This window comes from Archocentrus centrarchus, chromosome 1, assembly GCF_007364275.1.
Source record: "Archocentrus centrarchus isolate MPI-CPG fArcCen1 chromosome 1, fArcCen1, whole genome shotgun sequence".
Classification (NCBI taxonomy): domain Eukaryota; kingdom Metazoa; phylum Chordata; class Actinopteri; order Cichliformes; family Cichlidae; genus Archocentrus; species Archocentrus centrarchus.
Window position 1 is genome coordinate 9,428,619 of NC_044346.1, and position 20,518 is coordinate 9,449,136.

At 39.5% G+C, this 20,518-nt stretch overlaps 1 protein-coding gene across 1 annotated transcript; it reads right to left on the bottom strand.

Moving 5' to 3' along the window:
- Positions 1-16,688: 16,688 nt before the first annotated feature.
- thumpd1 (THUMP domain containing 1) lies at positions 16,689-19,564 on the bottom strand. Its single transcript, XM_030734124.1, has 5 exons — positions 19,098-19,564; positions 18,523-18,700; positions 18,323-18,408; positions 17,987-18,149; positions 16,689-17,896 (listed from the first exon to the last, which is right to left on the bottom strand). Exons 1-5 carry the CDS (start codon positions 19,302-19,304, stop codon positions 17,565-17,567), a joined length of 966 nt encoding a protein of 321 aa, XP_030589984.1. The 5' UTR covers positions 19,305-19,564; the 3' UTR covers positions 16,689-17,564.
- Between the last annotated feature and the right edge of the window lie 954 nt (positions 19,565-20,518).

Sequence of the window (20,518 nt, forward strand, 5' to 3'; positions counted from 1 at the left end):
GCAATAATACAGAGTACGTGAGCGCACGCCGACCGTGTGCGCAGCGTCGCACGTTTCTAGAAATGCACCGGATAGAAACGGCGAACATACCTGAGATTCTTTCAGCAGTGTGTAATTCTTATTACAAGTGAAAGTCCAGCACGGATAATTTCCCGACAATTGCAAAAATATACTAAATGTAAATGCTTACTATGAATGGCAAAATATACCGATGCATTAAAATGTAAGCAGCATTTTTGATCCTGCAGCTCCCTGCAGTGTAGAGCTGATTCAATTGTTTTTTTTGTTTGTTTTTTTTTTTGTTTTTATTATTATTAAATTCTGGGAGGTTTAATTTACTAATATAGCTATACATTTTATGAATGCTGAACTACAAAGCAGCTTTCTGCTATCACTGCCAAATCAGTGTAGCAAAGTAAAAGTAGACCCTACATTTCTCCATAATGAAGATTTAAATGTCCAAGTAAATCTCAAGTACTTTAGAAATGTACCTAAATACAGCAATTTAGCAAATTAATTATGCTCTTCTCACTACTAACATTGTAACGACTTTGTACTTAGAAAGTGGTGCATATGGCCGTGTATTACTAAATGTAACTGCACTATTCAAGGGCTTATCATCAACATTACCAGTAGTCAGTTACTACTCTGAGTTTTCTGGCCACGTTACATACGTAACCAAAAGTCCCTTCTGAACCCTACGCCATAACCTACAACGTGACCTGACGTACACCTCTCGAGTAGTTGATGCAGCCTGCAAGGATTGTGCAAGGATTGTGGTTACTGTGTAGAGTTCAGAGGTGATTTCCGGTTATGTACGTAGCCCCCATCAAAGACCCAATGCAGAAACATAATTCAGGCCTAATAGAGTGACAGACAACCATTTACACAAACCAAACCTAACAGGTTACGTCATAGGTTATGGCCCTGAGTTGGCTCAGTGGAAGAAGATGGATGGATGGACATTATCACCGCAGTACTATTTTTTTAAACATATTTAGTTGCAAGTAACAGTGCAGACATTATCAGCAAACATACAGTATCACAAGGAAAAAAATACCTGTAAGTCTAATTGAAACCATTAGTGTTACATTATTATAAATTATACAATTTGATTATTATTGCTGACTTCATGTATAATGATTGTAAGCAGGAAAAATAAAAAATGTCAGGTGAAAAATAGAAGCTGCCAATCTATAGCTGGCAGATAAATATAGTGGAGTAAAGTGAGTACTGCTTCTCAATACAGCGAGGCAGAAATGTAAAAAAAAAAAGTAAAAGTTATTTACTTATTCGTTTATTTGTTAATTTCCACCACGGTGGGTGCATTAAATGCGTTATTATAAAGAGTTTCGGTTCTGCCTGTCTCACTTCTATATCACGATAGCCCAAAAAATACAAAAAATAAAATATACACAATGGCGCCCCCTATCGGCAGGAACGAGTAATTTCACAATTTGACTAAATGAATGGAAGTCCCATACAAACGCTAGCCTTTTAGTAGACTCCGATTTAAAAAAAAAAAAAAGAAAAAAGAAAAATGTTATTACAGGATTCATGATAAGCCGATTGTAACACGCGTTGTCACACAGAAAAAAAAATGCGGATAGGCTTTTAAAAGATTAACAAATAAGTAAAAGATTCAGAATCCCCAAACAACACCAGGGCACCACAATAGACTACAGGACCAGGTAGGCTACAGCTCACTTTGCTCCAGGCAATCCGCCTTTCTAAATGTGAGACAGAATTTTAGCAACCCGCGATGACAAAACAAGGCGACTCACCTCTGATACGTCTTTACCTCTGAACAGGTGTTCAGTCCTTAGAGCCCATCTTTGCTGGGAGTGACTCACAGGACAGAGGGAGCGCGCCGCCGCCGCCACCTGAGCATGTCACTCCTCTCAGCCGGGCTGTCAGTCATGCAGGAGCTCCGAGCTGCCACCGGCTGCTGGAGAGAGAGAGGGAGGGAGGGAGAGAGAGAGAGAGAGAGAGGGGTGGGGGAGACTATAGTTATCAGGGTAAATCAATGTTTCCATAGACATGTGGAATAAAAATCACATTTTCACATATACATGAATGTGGCCTTGTTAAATGTTATTCCACAGGTGTATTACATATGTTTAATATGAGAAATAGGTTATTGTAAGATGTAAATTTGTCTTACACGTTGATTAACCAGTCATGTGTCCTCCTTTTGAAATTTTACAATAGGACTAAAGATATTACTGAAACATGGTCAAATGTTTTTGTTTTCTTTGTCTTTAACTACAAACAACAACAAAAAAACCCCAAACATCAATACTAATTTCCATTAACAAAAAAAAAAAAAAAGCACACAGTCCAAAAACTGGAATTCAATCCATCAGTACACCAGCACTGGACTTGCAATAATGACGCCATTGTGGAGTGTGTACAGTAACAGTTACTTAATGCTTAATGCAAGTAAAATCACAAAGTTCTCTATCATCAGAGATGATCAAATGCCCCTTAAGAAAAAAAATGATGCGTGGAGCTTACTACGCCTCTGGAGGGCCTGTCAGGCCAGCTGTCCCATGTGAAGGCGAGCAGGGTCTGGTGGCTCAGGTGAGGTCCAGACACCTGTCCTCATCTCCGCCCACTCCTGGATGGACTGCTTCTCCATGACAACGTGAAGCTGTAAATAATAATAATAATAATAATGGAAAACAAAATTAAGAAATAACCTGTAACCCTCTTGTATGTCAGGTTCTTTTATTTCAACAAGTACAGTTTGAGTAGAGCAATATAATACCATATTTTCATAGCAGCCATTATGACATGGCGGGAAAACAGGTGTTACTAGTCACATGAATTAACCCTGTGTGCCTAAACAGAACAGAACCCTCATTAATCTCATTAGTAACACCTATGTTAACTTATTACTACATGTCCAAATGCTGCTGTGTAAAAGCCTTTGTCATGTCATGTCATAACAGGCTATACTTTTGAATTTTTACTGTCTTCATTTTGTGATATGGCTTAAAAATCTATATTTTCATTTGAGTATATATATCCCCTGAAAGCAGCAGCGGCAGCGGCAGTCACTGTGAAGTATTAAGATATTTACACGTACACAATATTATTATTTTGTTGGTATTGTGCAATTTTGTCCGCCCTTGCGACAAGTACAGTTAAACCCAACAAAAAGCACAGTGAAATTTCCAACACTTTAACCCTAAAACTCTATTTAGCGCACACCATTTAAAAGCATGTAAATGTCTCTGAGCAGATAATCGCTGTGAAATTACGGAGAGGGCTTTCAGAGGACAGTAATGAAGACAGGCAGCACGGTTGTTTAGCAAATGGCAAATGTGTTTGATTGGCAGACTTTACATGCAAGCCAAACACACTTCATTATGGAAATGTATGCACATTATTTTGGCCCTATATCATCAACAGTCAACACACATACACACATTGCACCTGCAGATACAGGTTCTTGTGGTAACAGGCTGGTGTTGTTAGGGCTGCTGCAGTGCCCCCAGAGACAATGAGGGGAGAGGGAAGAAGACAAAGAGAGAATACTGACGAAGATGAACTTGACCTTTATGATGTCTTGGTGAGGAGGGGTTGGGGGCATGTCAGTACTTATGAATCTATAATGAATGTGAACTATGTATGTGTGTGAGTATTGGAGAGGTCTGTGCTCTAAGCTGAAGAAAGGTCATCACACAAGGGGAGCACTAATACACCTGGCTCTATCTATCTATCTATCTATCTATCTATCTATCTATCTATCTATCTATCTATCTATCTATCTATCTATCTATCTATCTATCTATCTATCTATCTATCTATCTATCTATCTATCTATCTATCTATCTATCTATCTATCTATCTATCTTGTAACAGGTTGTGGTGTTTGTGAATAAATGCTTATAATAAACGTTTTTCCTCTTTAGTCAGGCTTGTGTCTTTCTCTGTTGCCTAACTCATAACTCATCTGAGCAAAATATTGTTGCATGAAATAATACCACGTTTAGCACACTGCAAATGTAAAGAAAGAAAAAAGTATATTTAATATTGTAGTGACTGTAGTAATATTATATTGCATTGATAGATAAGCAATCTGTCATAAATGGACTAGTTTTTATATAGCGCATTTCTACTGTACTTGAGCACTCAAAGCCAGTGGTGGACAGTAGCGAAGTACAAATACTTCGTTACTGTACTTAAGTAGATTTTTCAGGTATCTGTACTTTACTTGAGTATTTATTTTTCTGACAACTTTTTACTTTTACTCCCTACATTTTTACACAAGTATCTGTACTTTCTACTTCTTACATTTTCAAAACAAGCTCGTTACTTTAGGTTTAATGCGTCTGAGAAACGTTTGCATTTCCGGTCAGTGCGGGAGCCGGTTTTTGATTGTGAGCGTTTTTTCTTGGAAGTCGGAACAACAGGGTGGGGGGGGGGAACAGACACCCCACACGGTAGAGGGAGAGGCTCCTGCAACGCTCGCTCGGAGACCGGAAAGAGCCAGAGGAAGTTGTGCTTTACATAGAGGCTGCACGTGTGAACGGTGAGGAAAATAAATGACTGAAAACGTAAAGGACAAAAAAAAAAGTGTCTGCAGTTTGTCACAGTGTGTCTGCTAGCTAAAAGAAAAGCTGCTGTATTTTAAGAGAGAGCAAAGAATGAGCGATAACTTCACTCAGATGGAGGAAGATGTAAGGAAGAGGTAGAAACGTCCTCCAAGGAGCTACTTTTACTTTCTTACTTTGAGTAGATTTCAGAGCCTGTACTTTTTTACTTTTACTTGAGTACAGAAGTTGAACCAGTACTTCAACCTTTACCAGAGTAGTTTTTAACACAAATACTTGTACTTCTACTTAAGTACAGAATGTCAGTACTTTGGCCACCACTGCTCAAAGCACTTTATACAACACATTTGCATTCACCCATTCAAACAAGCACTTTTACATCTAAGTGCTTTCTATCTATCTAACATTCGCACACACATTCACACTCCGATGTTCAACATCTTGCCCATGCATGTGTGCAGGCTGGAATCGAACCACCAACTTTCCAATGTAGTAGATGACCTTCTCTGCCTCCTGAGCCCTATGATAGCTGGGACAGGCTCCAGCACCACTGCATTTTTTATAAGCAACTAAGAAGATGGATGGATGGATTTACTAGTTATTATCTCAGTTATGTTGTTCTTAGACTTGGATTTTTGTGGAATTGTGATGTGGTTTTAAGAGTTTGTGTGACTGAGTTTTAAGTTTTAGTTCGCAATGGGCCACCATGACCAAGATGTCTGCAGCAGTTATTTGAATACAGCAGGATTTCTGTATGTCTTCCTGTAGGGTCCTCACCTTACAATATAAAGCACCTTGAGGTGACTGTTTGTTGTGAGTTGGTGCTATATTACTAAAACTGAACTGAACTGTAACCATGAGGTGCTGGGTGTGCAGGGAAATCGCAAGCAAACTACTTGACATAGTCAAGAAGGTCAAGAAACCGAATTCAGGAAAGGACCAGGAAAGGACATGGAGATTGAGACAGAAATAGTTCATTTATAAATAGAGATCCAAGGTATTTTAATTCATATTACAGTTATAAATTGTTTATAAAAGTATATAAAATAAAAGTACAATGGTAACTCATCTTTAGAAGTCAGCAAGTTAAATCCTTAGAAAATGATCGCTGTAATTTTCAGTTACCATCGAATTTTAAAAACTTCAGTGGTTGGAAGTCAGAAAATTAATATTCCTGCATGCCTATATGCTGCATTACTGTGCATTTTGCCACCTGTGACATTTATATGTAATACATATTCACTCACAGATAATGTATATTTGTCAACCATTATACAGCAATTTGTACCTCACAGTGCATTTATTCCTTTAATATATCTGGTCTTGTTGGCTTTAATCAGTTTTATTCACAGCAAACATAATTTATTACAGTATTAGCGGCACAGCTGTTACTAATAAAACTGACAAATACCACATTCAGGTCAGACTGCCAGAACCAATGACACCTGAACTCTGAAATCACAAAAGCTAAATGGTGTTCAGCAGTTATAAGATGTATTACCTGTGACACCTGTGCTTTTAGTCCTCTGACATGTTAAACTGTCTTTTAGGAAAAGCCTTTGGTAGATCATGTTTGAAGTGTTTATGCAGAAAGCATAATCACAGCCCGTTACACCCTCTGCTCTCAGACGGGGTAAGGAAAACTCATCCACTAAACACTTTGAGGTAAAAATGAAAGAAACCTCAGGATACGCAACAGGGGAGGATTCCCTTCCAGGATGTACAGGGAGTGGATGTGGTATTTCTAAAAACAAATTAAAATAGAAAAAATAAACTGCTGGGAATAAAAATGAGAAATTACAGCTAGACCACAGATGATTTTATTTTTTTGCAAAGTAGGCTATGTACAATAACCAAAAACAGCTATTACCTTGCTATATGACATTAATACTGATGTAAAATACTAATCAAGGGCTAGGCTACTGTACGTGTCGACTAACAAGCATCAAACAATGTGTTCTGGAGCGCCTGTCACAGTGGAACTGGTCCCAATGAATCATGTCATTCATACATGAAGGATCAATGAGGCTGTGTCCACGATCAACTGATCACCCTTACTAGTTTTCACAATTTGAATAAAAACACACAGAGTTCTCAGAAGATCTTTTCAAGCCTTGAGAATGTGATGAAAATAATTTCCCCGTGAAGATAAGAGTAGATCATTAATTCCTAAATTGAGGCAACCCTCTTAGACTACTGAGACGGAGCTTTTTGTCAGTGAGCCGGTCCAGCTCAGGGGTCCCTTTGTTCCAGCTGCCACAGCAGATTTGGGCGTCTGTACGGAGGCCTGTCAGAAACAGGCTTATCTCTTGGGGGCCTCCCAGCACAAAGACCCATTTAGATGTTCACAGAAAGTGAAATCTTCATTATATACCCCTTGAAAGAGAAACAGACCTCTGCTCTTTAGGAAAATTAATTGGAGACAAGTCGGTTGAAATAAAAGCTCCAAAACAAAGTATAAGGTTGATCTTGTACAGTGGACCCTTTTGTTATGTTTGATATATGGTAAGTAAGATGACATCAACATTTCAGGTTACTTCGCACTGAGACACAAACATTGTCACAGAGCCGTGAAGGACGGCTAGCACTCAAGCTTATGTTAATCACTCTCTGTTGTCTTAATTATACACTTCCCTCTGCTTTCATTTTTTTTCTTTAATTACTCTAAGTTATGCAAGAAGACCAAAACAATATGTGAAATACAGAAAGGACAGTATCAAGACCAAGTGTTTCCATTCTCCCATCTATATCTATCTCTCTATCATTTGTCCACCTATCCGTCAATCCACCTATCCATCCATCTGCTGGCCTTTCCCAGCCATGCCTGTAGTAAGAGTGTCAGTATATCTGCCATGGCGTCCCGCTGATGTGTATTGTGATGGGGTTGAATACTCCAGCAACCAATATGGCCCGCACCAATACTGGATTAGCCACAGTGGATTAACTGGCTGCCCTCCTGCTGCTTATTCAAATATTGTTTCACGTATTGTCATCATTGGGGCTGAGCTCTGGCCCAGTAGCCTGCAAGCTACAGAATATTTTCAAAGAAAACCAGAAAAAAATGTCTTTGCCTCCATTTCCCCACAAAAGCGTCTGATTTCGGCGAATGTGGGATCTGGACCACTGAGGGTTTGGGGGAAATTGTTGGTGGGTTCGGAGAGCATCCGCAGCCCTAGAACAGGCAGGGAAAAAGAGGAATGGAAAGATGATGGAAAGCAAAACCCAACTAAGGCCAAAAACAGGCATGAAAGCGTGCCTTGATCTTTGATACATGGTGTTCTTCTTTTTTTTTCCTCTCTCCCTTTCTTTCACCCTCACACATACACTTGGGAGTCAAGGCAATTGATGTGCTGCCTTTGATGGCAAAGAGAGGCCTATATTAACGGCCAAAAGACCATGATGAAAGGGCTGAGGAAAAAGAAGCAAAATGGGTAGAAAATGTGTTATTAGAAAGAATGGCAACTCATGATGAATACTTGGGATGAAGTGATGGTAACCAGACATCGGGGCGTTGAGGGTTTGATGATTTAACGGCAGCGGAGGAAAGGCTAAGGTAGACGGAAGGCTTACCGTGCTAGCCCCGCGGTAGTGATGGCTGAGGTTGGCTTGGTGGTTCCAGTATGTCATGCTGGTGGTCATCCTGTTAGAAAAGGGGAAGTGAATACACCTGCTGCATTGCCTGAGTTCATCGTGGTGATTCGGAGGTCTGGACGCCAGTGGACGTCCCATTGCAGAAGCAGTCGCCATCTTTGTCCCGTTGTTGTCTTGGATATGCTCTCCTGCGTCTTCATCCCTCCCTCTCTCCTTTGATCATGCCTCCCTCCCTTGCTGTCTGCCGTATGACATCATCACGCAGCGGTATCGACAAGCATCAAAGAACCTCTGGGAAGGACTGTGTATCTGTCGGTCTGTGCATTTGAAAGGGTGTAAATATGGAGCATAAAGAGTGCTGTAACCCCCCTGCTCCTAACATCCACTCCTCTCCTCTCACTGCAGATTGGTGGTTTATTAGGCCAATACAAAACTATAAGCACACAAGCACACACCCACACCACCCATTTCCCCGACGGGTGTATCCCAAGGCCCCCTGCTGTGCTTGCAGCGTTTGATGATGCATCTAACAGCTTAATTCAATCCCAAAGCTCGCTCCTTTTCTTAGACATTTATTTCATCCTTCTTATACATCTCTCCAAGCGGTTGCAGCAAACACGAATGTGTTCTTGGTCAACTTTGCAACTAAATGACTACACTACTCTTTGCATTGCCGCCCCTCCTTCTTCCCACTTTGACTCTCATCCCCTGCTCTCTCACTCTCTTACCTCTTACAGCTGGTCGGTACCATTTCCAATCCTGTTAAAGTTCTATGTCCTCTCAAGGAGACCTTCTGTCTGTCTGTCATCGGCCTTAAAATCACATATACATGTTTCACCGTCGCACTCTCAATCTGCTGTGGCAGCTGTGATCCAACCCAATAAGATCATCCTCTAAAAAACACACATAATTAGCAACTGAATGGATTAAATTTGTCCAACATCAATGTACCAGCAAACAGAATGAAGCTAATTAATATTTTACTAATGTCAACATATATTAAAACTACAGTATAATGGATTAAGATTATAATTAAACTGCTCTGCAAAGGTAGGCAGTAGTAACTTTAATCACAGTGATAATGAAGTTGAGAAGAAATAGTTCCCAGTTTAAAGTTTTAAAGTGGAAAACATTAAGTGAGAGCGACAGAAAGGTTGTACTACTATTATTTATGTTTTCTAAGGCGGATTATTTTACCCCAAAGTAACCAAGCTGAATCACATAAACCAATTCAGTCAAATGCTACGTACTGCTACTGGCTTAGCTAGCTTTTAGCCAAGCTAGTAGTGTACTTTTTTTTCATCATGACTATATATTAATGTTTTGCAGTGTTCTTCAGTCATACTTACATTTGCTTTTTAAAGTAAAGTGAGCACTTCTGTAGAATAGTATCTTTTCAATGCTAAAACTTGTGTCAGAAAGTCCAGTCCCAGCACAGTTTTGAGCAAATACAGTAAAGCTACGTACTGTAGCTATAATATTTTAGCTTAACACTTAACATTTAGATCGAGCCAAATATCTGTGTTAATAATCAAATGTTATCAGTCAGATAAATGTGTTCCCTATCAAAAATGTTATTAACACTCTATCACTGAACTGAACTAGCAATTTACACTGCCTGCTGTCTCTACTGTTCGCTAACTAAATAAACCTGAACCAAGCCAATGCAGCTGAAGTAACACGGGCTTTTACTGTATAATGAAACTGAAACAATATACTGTATCTCAATTGTCTTTCTGATGCAATTTTCCTGGTGGAATAACTGAAGATTAACTATCAAAGCAATCAACAGTCCCAAGGTCCCATTCAGTTACTGAGCTCTTTTCTGTAATAGACAAAGAACCGAATCAAACAAGTCTCATTAGTGTAACAGAACCTGGATCCGCTTTCTCTTAAGCACTGATTATTGGGAGGAAAAAAGAATGAAAAGTAATTTGAGCTTTTTAGAGTCACACAGCTACCTCCTCCTCGCCTGTCTGCTGTTCCTTCTACTTTCCCCAGTTTCTATTCACATCTTTACTCTGCCCTGCTGCCTCTCTGCCCCCACTCTCTACCCCCCTGTCTAACTAATTGTCAAGGTTCTTGTTAGCATTATGCTTAAATGCACCTCTCTGCAGCAAAAGCCATCCAGTGATATGGAAAGTATCCTCAGCAAGGATTATACATACCACTGATTGGAACTACTGAATAAATGTGTTTGGAAAGGAATAACTGCTACTAATTTTTGCTACTGTTGTTCAGTCAGGCTTTCTCCTTTTGCCATCTTGTACTTCCCTCTCTTCAACTCTCTTCAACAAACTGTTTCTCAGCTTTCCAACTATAAAACCAAGCATTCTCTTTCTCATCCATGTACCAATCACATAAACAGCCATTTCCATTCAAACAGCAACTTCATTCCAGGTATTAAGAAAATTAATTCCACCACAGTACTGGACTCCTTAAAAATGCCCACTTATTTCCTCCACAAATTACTTCCCGTAATCCCAATCAGCTAAATCCATTTGCTGATTGCTCCCCTTCTGCAGGGGACAAACAGCAATGTCTGGAATCAATATGAGCACTCGTAGCCTACCTGTAAGATTGTTGGGGTAACAGCTAATGGCAGCAAGCTGACAGGCTGTAGCGGGTTGATAAGCATTTCTCATTATTGAACCCCATTCACATAACCGCCTGCCACACTCGTATAATACACACCCGCACACACACACACACACACACACACACACACACACACACACACACACACACATACACACACACACACACATGCAATCTGTCGAAGAAATAAATGTCCTCCAAAACATATTGCCATCATTGTAACAATAGATATAAATAAATAAATAAAGCATCAGTGTGTGCATCTATTAACTATGCGTGACAAAAGGGAAGGTGTCTGGAAAGCTATAAACTGACACATACCTAGAGGGGATGGGCAAAATAACAGAAAAGCCTTCACTATACAATAGCTCCACCAAAATATACCAGTTTGGCGAGGCTTGTAATTGCTTATTGTCACAGTCACACAAGTGGCTCCAATGCTGTCGTCATTTTTTTTAAGCTCTTATTTGTTGTGATGTAAATACCACATTCAGTGTCACAATGTTTAAGTGTTCTCAGTGTATTCGCTCCACTTTTAACAGATGCGCTAGAAAATTATGTAACCTACTGCAAAGAACAACACAGAACACCAACACAAAAATACAGTATCTTCTGTGAGGAAACACAATTTCAAATACACAAAATATTAGTGGAATATTTGGTATTTATTCATCCTTTGGGGTTGTTTCACAGCAGAAAATTTGACTTTCTACAGTAAACTAACATTTTCATTAGCGTGGCACGAGACAGCGTGGTGCAATATTTGTTTATACTGGTGTTATTACTGTTAAAAGGCTTGTGTTTAAGTGATTGGAATTGTTCTTTGAAGTGTAAGAAAAGTTTTTATGGTTATGTGACTGTTAATTTAACAGTTCTAGTAGTAAAGTGGGTGGGACAACACTAAATAAAACGGTAAAATAGTAAAATGGTTAATTAGGAAAAAAGCGCTTTACTTTATTTTGGCTTATTTGTTTTAAAAATACTGAACGATTTCACCTCTAACTGCTGCTGTGGTTAGTTTTGAAGTGAAAATCTGTCTTTGGTCAGCAGCCATGATGGTCTTGCTTTCTAGAAGTTTTTGAAAACTGAGCTTTTATGATTTTAAAATTATAAACATGAGAGAAGAAATATTTTATGGGTAGACTGTGCCTTTTGTATGGACAGTTTTCAGCTGTGGAATACAATACATTTTGTACTTGGGATGTGGGATTGACAGAAAATAAATGAGAGTGCTCTCGTTCATTACAATGTGCAAGCCCTGTGCAACTACATGGTACACTACACTGCCAAAATAATTCATTCGTCTGCCCTCACATGCACATAAACTTGAGTGACATCCCATTCTTAATCCATGTCAGCCCACCCTTTGCAGCCATAACAGCTTCAACTCTTCTGGGAAGGCTTTCCACAAGGTTTAGGAGTGTTTATGGGAATTTTTGACCATTCTTCCAGAAGTGCATTTGTGAGGTCACACACTGATGTTGGATGAGAAGGCCTGGCTCACAGTCTCCGCTCTAATTCATCCCAAAGGTGTTCTATCGGGTTGAAGTCAGGACTCTGTGCAGGCCAGTCAAGTTCTTCCACAACAAACTCACTCATCCATGTCTTTATGGACCTGCTTTGTGCACTGGTGTGCAGTCATGTTGGAACAGGAAGGGGCCATCCCCAAACTGCTCCCACAAAGTTGGGAGTGTGAAATTGTCCAAAAATGTCTTGGTATGCTGAAGCATTAAGAGTTCCCTTCACTGGCACTAAGGGGCCGAGCCCAACTCCTGAAAAACAACCCCACACCATAATCCCCCCTCCACCAAACTTTACACTTGTCACAGTGCAGTCAGATAAGTACCGTTCTCCTGGTAGCTGCCAAACCCAGACTCATCTCACTCAGTGTGATTCATCACTCCAGAGAACATGTCTCCACTGCTCTAGAGTCTAGTGGTGGTGTACTTCACAGCACTGCATCTGACGCTAAAGGCCACATGAAATTTGGAGGTCTGTAGTGACTCACTTTGCAGAAAGTTGGCAACCTCTGTTCACGATGTGCCTCAGTGGGGTCAGATGTGCTGACCCCACTCTGGGATTTTACATGGCCTAACACTTCATGGCTGAGTTGCTGTCATTCCCAGTCGCTTCCACTTTGTTATAATCCCACTAACAGCTGGCTGTGGAATATTTAGTAGTGAGGAAATTTCAGGACTGGACTTGTTGCACAGGTGGCATCCTATCATGATACCACACTGGAATTCACTGAGCTCCTGAGAGCGACCCATTCTTTCACAAATGTTTGTAGAAGCAGTCTGCATGCCTAGTTGCTTGGTTTATACACCTGTGGCCATGGAAGTGATGGGAACACCTGAATTCAATGATTTGGATGGGTGAGTGAATACCATCCATCCATCCATTCTCTTCCGCTTATCCTTTTTCAGGCTCACAGCAGGACTGGGTCTCAGCTGTCATAGGGTGAGAGGCAGACCTGTCGCAGGGCTAACAGGCTGGTGACAGACAACCATTCATACCTATGGGAAATTTAGAATCACCAATTAACTTATACCTATTCTATACAGAGAATACACAGTGGTACACTATTTGTTGCTGCTTACCCTTTGGAAATATTAAGTTAATCAATCTCATGGAATGATTAATTGTTGATACTGAGACAATCTCCATTTAGGACTGTTAGTTGTTTCAAACTGTTAACACTACTACTGAAGACACTCTTCAGGTTTCTGTTTTTTTTCCTTTCTAGATGTAAATTAGTGCAATGGATACATTTTAAGTTGCTAAAGCAAAGGTTGGCAGTGTAGTTGTGATGCAGGATTATGAAGAATTTCCTAATGCTGATGCTTTATGTTTATTTGTCACACCGTAATGATTGTACTCTTTCTACATTTCATGCTTTTACCTGTCCTCTCTTCAAGTCGTTATTATGCTATGTGTACCATTTTTAGGAGTGGTGTTTTAAGGCACTTACAGCCAGTAAAAGCCTTTTTTCTTCTTCTTGTGTATTTGTTGTTTTGTCTGAGCTCTTCACACTTTGTAGTTTTCCTAGATCAGCTTACATAATTCAAGTGATACAATTTAGTCTCAGTCAGCCTTCTTGTATGTGGACTAGAGGCTTCAAGTTTCCACATTTCATCCAACGTACATGCTGAAACCAGATTAAAGGTGAGCAGAAGAACTTTTATGGAAAACACTTTCCTGATATAGCCATAGAGAATCCTTGATAACCAGGAACTCAATGTTTTCTTTCACATTTTCACTTTTGGTTGTGGTTTGCCTGCTGAATGTTACATTTTGGAACCAAATTTCGAGGCCCTTAATGGTTATTTCATCCACCTATAAGGAGACCTTGAGTCCTTGGTGTGCTCTTAAGCTCAACAATTTCAGGCTCAGAATGTTCATTCTGCACAGAGAGAAAGCTGCAGTCGTGAGGGGATTGAGGCCATTGTTCAGTTAAAGTGAGACAAATGAGACCCCGGAGAGCACTACTTAGCCACTCATAAAGGTCAGATATGAAGCCACACCAATGGATGCTAATCCTGACCCTGGGGACTGTGTGCACATGCGCCTGTGGATGTAATTGTTTCACAGGCCTGTGACATTTAAACCTGAGTGTACATGAGTGTACAGTCCTGGGTGGCAGAACAGTGTGTACGTGATTGTAAATACTTTAGCTGGAAACCAGTGGGCTGTAGTACCCACGGAGGTTTAATTAGACATTGCCTTGGGGGCAATTAAAACATTAGAGGCTATGTTTTTATGTAGACAACACCATTTTGTTACTGCTGTAAATATTCTCTTGATTTGGATTATGTTGTCCCTGGCTAAACTTTTAAAACTCCCAAGGAATAATGTTCAAAACCTTCATATAATATAAATGTAGAAAGAAGAATAATCCAGAACTCACTAATATTGGAAAACATCTCTGAATCTATGGGAAATGATGGATTTTCTATACCACACGAGAATTTAATCTGATGGCAGACATATCATAATGAGGCATCACTGTACATTTGCCATTAAAAAGGCCAGCTACATAGTCTAATTGGTATTGTACTAATAACACACAGTCAAGGCTGAAAACAACCAATCTGTCCTTCCTGCATCAGCACTACAAGCTTGTCAGCAGGTCTCACTGACTGGGGCACCTGAGAGCTAGTAGCAATGCAATTTGGAGGTTTTTTACAGAATACGGTGTAGATAACGACTGCTGGGGTCACAGCAACAGTTCAGCACAAGCGTAATGAGCAGAAAAAGAAATGACAAATCAGTTAAAGTATGTGTGCGTATGTGACAGAGATGGAAAACGTGAACTGGAGGTCCTTATTATGATTAATTACCATCACTATACTGTATCCAAGAGCCTAGTTATACTGCACAATTTTTTTAGAGACAATTTTTCCTATTTCTCTTAACTTTGACATTAAGTTTGATGTGTCTACACACAAATCTATAAACAGCGTCGGGCTCTCCTGGTAATATCTTTAAAAGACAAACCATAACATTGTTTATGACCTTTAGAGGATGGCAGAGAACATACCCAGGATAATTCTACAAAGATATGAGCGTGTACTCTGGCATAAACCTGTAAACTGAGGGAAGAGTCACAGATGCGAGACCTTTTGCAAACAATGGGAAAACAAACAAGGCAAAAAGAGAAAGCAGCTCTTATTTTTGGTCATCGTTGGAAAGGCTAGAGACATGGCTCTGGACTACCATGAAATTTAGTATGGTAATGGATGAAATCTGCTTGTTTTTTGTTTATTTTTAATCTAGCATCATCATCATCAAGTTTTAAAATTCATGAATAATAACAATTATATTTTAGCATTAAAAATAGCATTTTGATTAAAGAGCTTGCATATAGTGGTACATTAACCTTTACAGAAACACAAAAATTGATTTTAGCAAATGTGGCATAAACCTTACACTGAGTGGTGGTCTGATAAATGTTTTAAGCACTGTAGCTCTTGTTTTTTTTCTTCTTCTATGAGCACTGCATGCTTTGACCTTGGGTTGAATTTGCTTGGATGTCCACTCATTGGAAGGTTGTGTCATTGTGTCTCCTCCAGACCAACAAACTGCTTTTATAGAGGTGCTCATACTTACTAAAGATCAGTTAATTAAGTAAATTTGATTAGCAGCACCTGGCTACTACTTGCCCTCTTAATTCCGATGGAATCAAGGGTGTACTGTTTTTCACAGGACTGTTTTACAGACTTGCCTGTGCTGACTTTGTTTGCTCACTGTGCCACAGATGTCTGCATTTATAGCTTATAGGTTATCAAAATGTCTGGATATGCTTTTTCGTGACATTAGCTTAATTAGGATAAAGGCTGCGTTTCCTAATTACACTTGCTTTTGTTAAACCTACTGAGTCACTGACTTGCGTGACCCACGTTGGGGACACACCTTCACACAGGTAATTATATCTGTACTGTATTTCATTGCTGAGTGGTTCATATTATATGTGCAGGGCGCGTCAGTAACCTGGTTTCTCACAGGTTATTAGATTTATTGTGAGAGCAAATGCCTTTGAGATCTGAGAAGTTTGAAAAAAGTCAGTTTATGTGAGAGTTAGTACCCTCTTATGGCCTTCCCAGTTTCCTCTCAGAATCAGCTGTCTATGTCAGTGTTTTCAACAATGCACTTGGTGCACTGGACATGAGTAGTCAGTATTCATTACTACCTTATTGCATGAATACCAAGTACTCACAGGTAGGACCACACCTTCAAGAATAGGCCCTCATTTTGTTCTCAACTACACAATAAGCACTATAGTAGGCACTATAATGGCTGAAATATTTCTTCCCCTTTTCTGGTGTCCATCCAGCTGATGCCCTAGGCGGCTGCCTAATTAGCCCATGCCAAAAAAAAATCACTGCGAAACAATAAATAAATAAACCTTTCTTGGTATCACAGGTTATAATCTTCTTGTTACATTTCTGGTATCAGATACATGTAGATTTATTTTTAATTCTGTAATAAGACGTTACTTTCTATACAACTAATTGAAGACTGTACTATTCAAAACTGAGAAACAGCTGCAAGAATATTTCTTCTAAAAGAAACATGTAGAAACAGCAGGTGATTTACTGTAGGTATGAATATGAATGATTTTGTTAAACTTATAACTAATGAGACACCAATACATTTATCACACGACAGTCAGTACTCTGGAAAATGATGCTTTAGCTCCATCTTGTGGAGTACAAAAGAACTGCCAAAGAAGTATCGACACGTTGTACTCAGATGTTCTACAGGTGTAAAGCAACATTCATACAGTTTATATGTATGCCATAACCTTCTCTCTCCACCTCCACATCTTTTCTTTTATTGTGCTGATGACTAGAACCCAAAGCACCACACATTAAGTAAAGACGTGGATAACCAGCCAAACACAGGCAGCAGGGACAAATTTAGGAAACAACAGTTACACAACAGTAACAACTACTAGAAGTGACACCTATTAACCCGAGTAAAAGTCCTTTTTTTAGTGAGAATGCCAGAAATAAAAACATACTGTAATTAAAAGTCAAATTCACCATTAAAAAAAAAAAAAACTGTCAGCAGTTACAAAAGTTTTGTAAAATCTATATATTTTTTTTTTAATCACTGCTATCTGAAACGCACAGCTCAATGAAGGTGCTAATATATGCCAGATATGCCTATGAATATAAAAAAAATTAAATTATTAAGAATCCTTTTTGATGTTTACAGAACTCATGGTTTTGACAAATCAGTCCATTTAAAACAAAAGCACTAAACTGTAAAGCAACTTAAATGATATTTGTTCGATTTTTTTTTTTTTAATCACTCCCCACCACCTTCACCTTTATCACCCTCCCCCTTCTCCGGTGACACACTTTTGTCCTCATCTTCTTCACCCTTCTTCTCTTCTTTATCCGCCTCTCCTGCATCGGGTTTCTCCTTCTGATTGGTCGTGTTTGTATCTGCTTTTTCTGTGGTCACCTCAGGCTTGGATATGTCGTCTTTCACCACTTCCTGAACGTTGTACTTTCGGTACAATGTATAGTCTTTTACCACACTGAGGCAACACACTGCCTTGATGACCTCCACAATGATCGTAAGTTCAGGGTTAGTCAAATCCACTTTGTTCTTAGGGTTCAGCTTCCCCACAAGGCCTGTAAGAGTCAAATTTGAGGGGTTAGTCTTGTTTAGAAGGCGTACCAGCAGCCATGAAAAACATGAAAATGACACAAGCCTGAGCCCACCTGCGATAGATTTGATGATTTCATCTCGCTTGTTGTGGCTGCTGTTGCGGGCCTTGAAGGCGATCTGGTAGGTAGCACAGTTTGGAGTTTTGAACCAAGGCTCCAGGAAAGTGGTCAGATATTTCACCATGTCTTCCTGAAAAGCTTTGCACGTTCCGGTTACCTAAAGGAGGGAAAAAACAAGAGTTTGACCGGCATTGTGATAATATATCAATATCAAATAATTTCAGATTTTAAAAATGCTGTTTTATATCTTTTATATCTACATACTGCATCAGCTAAAACACTATGAAGCACATCTAGATGGAGAGCAGTTTTTTGATTTAAGCTTCTTACTGGCAGCATTCGAAGGATCACACGTGACTTTTTCTTCTTGGTAGTATGGAGATCTGACAGGATGTGATGAACCAGTTTGTCAGATTCTAAGGGGTGGTGGTGGGGGGAAATAAAAATCAGAAAAAAAAAAATCAAAAACACATAAAGACAGAGTCACATCAGTTACATGCAACATTGTTTTTTTGTTTGTTTTTTTTTACCTATGTTCTGAGTTCTGATGAAGATCACGTTGTTTGCTCCACTATCGAGAGCCTGGAAACGCCTCTCCTGTTTAGTCCCAGATGCCTGCAGCTGTGCCACTTCTTTCTTCAGGGCAACATCAACATCTTCTTCTTCAGCCTCCTCCTCTTCACTGCTGCTCCCCATATTTTCCTGCAGCTGTAATCAAGAATGGCAGATGAAGACCATTAAAGTACAGAGAAAATACTGAAAATGACTCCATAAAGAAACTTGTGTGGTACCCATTTTATGCATCTGAAAAACAAAAGCATTTCAACTAATTCCTGAGACCCCGAAACCAGTCATCTGTGCTTCATGTATTAATTTTGATTGTTTCACTTTATATCAGATCGTAGCGTTTCACTTACTCCATTAAGGAACCAAGCTAAATACTAGTTTAAATCCAGGGATCAATCTGGGTATCTTCATAAAATTTCCAAAAATGTGTAATTTAAGACACAAAATGATGTAAACAGATACACATCTAAGCTTTAGTTGCCAAATGAAATGGCTCTTCTGAGGCCTTTGATCCAGTATGTAAATATTGTAAACTTACCTTCTCGGGACCACAGAGCTTGTCTGCGTATTCACCGAGGAGATTCAAGGCCTCCGCCGTGCACTTTCTCTCGTTCATGTTGCATGTGATGAGGATCCCCTGCATGCCCACCTCCAGCTCACGGGAGCCCTTCCACCGCTTGTTGTGGTGGCCGGCCACATAGCGCTTCTTGCTCCGTTTCCTGGATTCGTTCTGTACGGCTGACATGTTACCGGAGCGCTTTCAGATACAGAACCAAAACCGTGAGTCTGGAGGCTCACTTAGCTGTCGGCTACCTTTTTTGTTTTGGTTGCACCTCCTCGCCTCTGTTAGCCCGAAGCTCAACACGAGCTTTCGGAGATTTTAAAGCTGCAGCGGCACTAATACAAAAAACGAGTGAAGTTCTCCCCCCTCCTCACGTGTGTTCAAACTATAGGCGTTTCAAGAAAGGAGGTCTCATCGCACATTTGTTAGTCGTCCTGTACGGCGTGTCAGGAGGGACAAAAGTCTCTGGCCGCCTGTCAAGCAACGCTCGTACTCTAAAGGCACCATGTCAGATTTCCAAAATATGACCACCTTTTTAAAATAAATAAATAAAAACTGTATTTATAATGCTGTCACAAACATTTGTGACAGCATTTGTGACATAAAAAATTATATATATATAAATCTCTATATACTTGAATATTTTACATAGTTTACTAGGGTTACTGAAGAAATAAGGGTTAGTGAATAATAATAAGTCATACTCTTCAAGTACAACCTTAATTTTAAAACAATGCTGCAGTATGTACTGAATAAATACATAAATGTTAAGGAGTTTCCACCATGTAGTTACAAAAACAGCATTTGACATTTATATCAGGGATCAGTATTTACAAATAACTGAATTTAATGGGTAATATTCATACATAATTTTACATAAGAGTTACTGATTTACTTTAAGCAACACTAGTACCATAGACTGTATAAAATGTGGGTGAAGCCAATGTGAAAGTACCTAAAAACCTGCACTCTATATAAAAGCCACCAGATGGCGATAGTCTATAAGAAAATGCCTCGTTGACACGACCTATGTAAATACTTTCCTGCTGAGTTTATGGGCTCAGTCACTCACTTTAGATCATAATGAATTAAAAAAAAAATCTGTTTTGTAAATGTTGGTCATACTATGTTTCAAAATGCTGGATCTGTGTTTTGAAACCAGTGAGTTTCTAATGAAGGTGTTACACTGCCACCCTTGCCCCAATTCACAATAAACTTTGTCATGTAGTTTGTCCAAATGCAGGGAGGTGATGAGTCTCTAAGAACACAAAAGAACAATTACCCAATTTTTTCCCATATCACTGTTAAACATCATGGTTACTGTCAGTACTGGTACAGTGCAACACCGCTAGCTCAAACCAAAATGCAAAAATGAATAAAGTTAAGACAAATACCAC

Bases quoted from the DNA above. Each gene is read 5' to 3' on its own strand.
- thumpd1 (XM_030734124.1), bottom strand. From the start codon at position 19,304: ATGTCAGCCGTACAGAACGAATCCAGGAAACGGAGCAAGAAGCGCTAT. The intron at 18,150-18,322 runs GTAAGAAGCTTA...TCCCTCCTTTAG, and splicing joins TGATCCTTCGAATGCTGCCA to GTAACCGGAACGTGCAAAGC. The intron at 17,897-17,986 runs GTGGGCTCAGGC...TGACTCTTACAG, and splicing joins AATCATCAAATCTATCGCAG to GCCTTGTGGGGAAGCTGAAC.